The 5,117-nt window shown below is 59.4% G+C and overlaps 1 protein-coding gene across 1 annotated transcript in view; it reads right to left on the bottom strand.

The window, feature by feature from the left end:
* Positions 1–5,117, bottom strand: part of CSMD1 (CUB and Sushi multiple domains 1) — a 1,232,804-nt gene that overhangs the window by 17,167 nt on the left and 1,210,520 nt on the right. Inside the window, exons 63-66 of the mRNA XM_015591800.1 lie at positions 4,327–4,500; positions 3,772–3,945; positions 2,259–2,332; positions 921–1,050 (exon numbers count right to left, since the gene is read on the bottom strand). Of these exons, the coding sequence (XP_015447286.1) occupies positions 921–1,050; positions 2,259–2,332; positions 3,772–3,945; positions 4,327–4,500 (552 nt within the window). The remainder of the gene's footprint in view (positions 1–920; positions 1,051–2,258; positions 2,333–3,771; positions 3,946–4,326; positions 4,501–5,117) is intronic.

The following is a 5,117-nucleotide window of genomic DNA, read 5'->3' as shown; positions in this document are numbered from 1 at the left end:
CCTCTGGGACGGGCCAGCCCCGCCCCCCATGGGTTCCCCCCACCCTCCACCTGTCCTCCGCGGCCCAGCTGTGCGGCCTGTCATCGCTAACCGGTGCCCGCGATCCACCCCCGGCCCCGCTGACCGCACACCTCCTGACCCTCCCCAGGGCTTCGCCCCCGGCTGCTCTGGGCCCCACGTTGCCCGCCCCTGAGCCTGGACGTCCTCACTCTGTCCCCTTAATGAGATTGCCAAAGCCTGGGAGCTGTGCGCAGCGGTCACTCCGCCCGTGTGAGAGGGTGCAGGGTCCTCTGAGGGCAGCACCAGAGACCCCTGGGGTTGCCCACATCAGGAATGGCAGGGTGGGCTCTGGGGGGCGGAAGGAAAGGAGAGGCCAGTGGCCTTGGGGCAGCTCTGCGCAGCCATGTGGCCTCGTGGGTTCCTAAGGTCTAGGTGACGAGTCACAGCCCGCCGTGGACTTCTCAGAACTTCAGGTCCTCACAGGCAAGGCCTGAGGGCCTCTTGGGTGTCCCCTTGTCTGGGGAGACCATGGCTCCGTCACTGGGGTTCGGGGAGGCATAATAATCACGGAGAAACGCAGGGTGACATCCCAGACAGGGATGAAGAAGTGGCCACCTCTCAGGACTGGCCCCTGAGAGTGAGGCTGGAATTTATTTTTTAAAATCAAATTTATCTAAACTTCAAGTGATAACTAATTTGAGATTCAAAGATGGGTGGGCGCTGGCCAGGGACACCTCTGCCAGACGGGCTGGGCGTCCGTGAGCCCGGCCGGTCTCCTGGCGCACAGGGCACATGGCCGAGCAGCACGAGGACAACCGGGAGGCCTCACCGCTCGCTGGCAGGAAGAAATGCGGCGTTCTAAGGAAAATGTTTGTGGCAGGATGTGCCCGGCCACTGGTCATTGCTTACTGTAAACTGACCCGGAGCCTCTGGGACCTGCCGGCAGGAGGCAGAGCCGGCCACTTGAAACGCGTGACTGACATCCTGGGGCAGCGGGTGCCCCGGACGGAAGTGTCTTGCTCTGCCCGAGTGACGTTTCAGCCAACGGTGCTGAAGAACAGGAATAGGGCTCCAGCTGCTGCACTAACGCGTGTCACGTGCCCGTCCTGACGGAGGGAACGGCCCGCAGGGCGGTCCCCAGAAGGCCACGGCCAGTTCCTAAACGCTGGCACCTGCGTCATTAAATTATCAGTAAATCTTGCTTGGGGCACAACCCATTATCCACGTGAGTGTCGCCGTACGGAGGCACAGGGGCCGGAGGGGTGCGTCCGCCCACCGCTCCGAACAGCACAGGGGTGGTCCAGGACCCGGCACAGTGCGTCTGACGCCCGGTGGGCCGAGCCGAGCGGGGATCTGACGGCGAGTCAGCGGTGTTCCTGCGCACCGTGTCCCCGTGCCGGCGGCTTGTCCCTGAGGCTCAGGGCCAGCTCTGAGACCTAACACCGAATGCGCTCGGTTTAACCCGCCGGGGACCGGTGGGGACGTCCCCTGTCCAGGCTGAGAGGGCTGTCGAGGGGCAGCCAACGTGTCATAGCCAATCGGACGGAACGTTTCAGGTCTCGGGAGAAGTGGCTGAAGACTGGACCTTTGTTCTAAGGGACAGGCTGTCTCCACTGGTCAGCAGCACCTGCATGGGACTCTGGCTCCGGAGGAAGCCATCAGACGGCCCTGCGCTCACTGGGTCACCCGAGATGCTTGGAACACTTTGTCTCAAGATTCATTTCTTCCATTTTCAGCAATTCCTCCAATATTTTCTGAAGCGTTGATGTCCTTTTCACTTAAAAAGTCTAACGACTGTTCCAAAGTGATGCCGAGTGTGCTGGCTGTCAGGCAGCTTTACGAGGTCACAAGGAGAAGAGGCAGCTCAAAGGGATCAGCCCAAGGGGCTCAAACGTATTTTCTTCTTCTGCTTTTGTCTCCAGGATTTATTTCCTGTCACATCAGGTCGCTAAATGGGGTCTCTTTATGAACAACTATTCTGTGACAAGTCACCCCAATTCGAGAATTGTCAGTTCGGCAGGCAGAAAATACAAAGTTATGCCTGCTATCCGGCAGAAATTCATACAGCAATTACTAGCACGTGAACTAAGATAACAGTTACCTCAGTTCTGATAGTTAAAATACCGCGCAGAAATCCTCCCCGAATGACTTTCATTCGGGCCCATGTGACATGAAGCGGACACGGAAACAGACACACATGTTCGAGTAGCAGTTACATTTCACACTCACAGGACAGCGCAGTGAAGTAAGAACAGTACCTCGTATCCTCTCGAGCTGTCCTGCATCCCGAAGGGCGGGGTGCCGGGGTCTGGGCAGCTGTTATGAGCAGGGTCTGAAGTTCACGGTGAAAAAGAGAGAGCAGAGCACCAGGTATGCTTATTATAGGAATTCCAACATTTTTCCTAAAACGTCTTACGTAACGGACACAATTGTGTCTTGACCAATGTTTCTGCATAAAAGTTAAAAATTAAACGTGTTACTCTGGCCTTTTCAGACATCGTTTCAGGTGTTAATCTTCGTTGCTTTGCTACGTTACATGGCTCCGTGTGTCACTTTCTGTGTCGGAATAAACACCCTCGCCCCACCCATTCCCCGGATTAGCTTTTTCTCTAATGACATATCACGTCGTCTGGCTAACAACACGCTATCTTCAGTTAACACCTACTATGAGCCTTTGCTTTTCTAAGGATTCGATTAATGGCCATCTCCTTTGGTCGTGCGGGACATTATTCCATTTTCTCGAATGAATTTTCCTCGAAACTGAGGAAACAGATTTACTGCTTTGAGACTGAAGCATCTGCTAGGCCAGCAGTCTCACCCCGGTGCAGGACGTCGGGGACCGAGGAGCACCGCAGCCGTGTTACCCGATGCTCTTCAGCTCCGAGTGGGGAAACGAAATAGTAACTTTCAAAAAACTTTGTTTTCCAAAGAAACGAACCTATCGGGGGAGAAAGGCTGTCCCTGTTTGGTACGGGGACAGACGCCACGCAGCACGAGTGTGAGCCAAACGGCGGGCAGTGTTTCTACAACTAGAAAGGCCACACCTCAGGGACACCGTCTCCACGAGGGTCTTTGTTTTAAGCAGACGGCATCCAGTTTCTCAGACAACACCCGAGACTATAAACCACGGGTCGTTTACTACAGACGCGCTCGGTACAGCCGGGCGGCATCTTAGTCTGCAGCCGAGAGAGGACATCGCTGAGTGGACGGTCACAGGTTCTGGTTTCTGTGCCACGAACACTGTTGGCAAATTCATTTCTACCAGACCCCGTCTACGAGGCTCGGCTTTACTGTAAAATCGAGGGGTTTCGCTCATAGAAAGTCGCTCCTGACTTGCGAGTTTCATTTCCGCGTCCTAAGGTCGCCGGAGCGGAAATGTCCGAGGTGATTCTTTCTACCACGAAGAGCACAGATGGTCCCGTGGGGACCACGCTGGTGCGTGAGAGGCAGGCGTGGGGAGAGACACGCCTGGCTGCCTGGCCGGTGGCCGGGTGGGACAATGGCAGGGGCGACCTGTTCAGCAAAGCCGCCTGTGCCCTGAGGAGAGCAGCTGTCAGCCGACGTGCACAGGACACGAAGCCATCGAGCGAGAGACCATCTAGGGGCAACGTCACCGGAGTCTGCCTTGAACTTGGAACGCGCCCGCACGGCTCGGAGGAGGCGGCCTGGAGAATTACCTACGGATGGCACCTGTGCGCCCCAAACGCTCCGACTTACGAGTGCGAGGTCCTCATCCCAAAGCCCCCTCCCGGGCCGCCCGGCCGCCCTCACCGATGCAGGTGGGCTGCACGCCGCTCCACGTGCCGTCCGCCTGGCAGGTCCTCCTCGACGACCCCACCAGGATGAAGGGAACTTTGCACTGGAAGGAGACTTCGGACCGGTACGTGAAGCTTTTGCCACTGAGATGGCCCTCGGCGGGCGTGCCTGGGTCCCCGCAGAACACAGCTGCAGACGACACGCAGAGGCCGGGACGCTGAGTGTCCGTGCCGGCCACCTGGGAGACGTGCTGACCCCGCTCCCGCTCCGTCTCCGGGTGAGGCTTAGACCAGTGCGTGGCCAGAGAGCCAGACCCCCCCGGGCAGTGCGGTCTCACGTGGGTGTGAGCAACGTGAGGCCTGATCCTCAACCGTGACCCGAGAGCCCCCACGGTGGCCTGTGTCCCCCTATGGTGGCCCGTGTCCCCCACGCTGGCCCAGGTCCCCCCACGCCAGCCCAGGTTCCCCCACACCGGCCCAGGTCCCCCGAAGCTGGCCCGTGTCCCTCACTCTAGCCCGGGTCCCCCCACTCTGGGCCGGTGCCCAGGGCCTGCGCAGATGGAGGACTCACCCAGGCACTGGGGCGCGTCGCCCCTCCATACCCCACGGCCCTCGCAGGACAGGATGGCCGAGTGGGAGAGCTGGTAGCCGGCCGCGCAGCTGTAGCTGACGCTGGACCCCCAGCGGAAGTCTGTCCCCTCCACCTGTCCGTTCTGCACGGGAGGGGGCGGGCCGCACAGGACAGCTGTTGCAGGGGCAAAGCAGATGCACGTTAGCCTGCACGGGGCCGCCCTGCCGGTGCTCACACTGCCGCCCCCACCCCCCCGAATGACAGACGGCGCCGCACGGTCTATTTCTTAGTGAAAGGCTCGTTGCGAAGACACTAAATACTAGAACTTTCCCCAACATTTCTTCACTAATCAAGTCAAGTACATAAAAGCAGAGCAAAGTCACAGCCTCGCTCTCCGTCCCGCCGTGAAGGCAGGCGGGCCGGACTCGCGCGGGGCACCCTTCCTTCAGCGTCTCCCCTGTGGCTGCCGAGGACAGAGCGTCTCAGGACCTGGTTGCAGGCCACGAGCACCGGCATTTGAATTGATGCGGAGACGGGAAACACGTCCGCTGTCTGCCTTTCTCTCCATTCAGAGGTGGCACGCGACGTCCAAAGGGCACGGGCCGTTCCGTTCCGTGAATCACCGCAAACGGACGCTCGGACGGTGAGGGGGTCTGCAGGCACCACGCGCCACGCTTTACCCTTGACCCGGAGCCCGGTGACCAGCAGGTGCGGTCATGACCAGCAGCGCCCCGACCATGCTCGCCCTTGTGCCCTGGTGCTGGGCGGTGGGGGCCCCCAAAACCCGACTT

The sequence above is a fragment of the Pteropus alecto genome, unplaced genomic scaffold (genome assembly GCF_000325575.1).
Source record: "Pteropus alecto unplaced genomic scaffold, ASM32557v1 scaffold35, whole genome shotgun sequence".
Taxonomy (NCBI): Eukaryota; Metazoa; Chordata; class Mammalia; order Chiroptera; family Pteropodidae; genus Pteropus; species Pteropus alecto.
The sequence above is the reverse complement of the archived record's forward strand: the minus strand, read 5'-3'. Positions and strand labels throughout refer to the sequence as shown.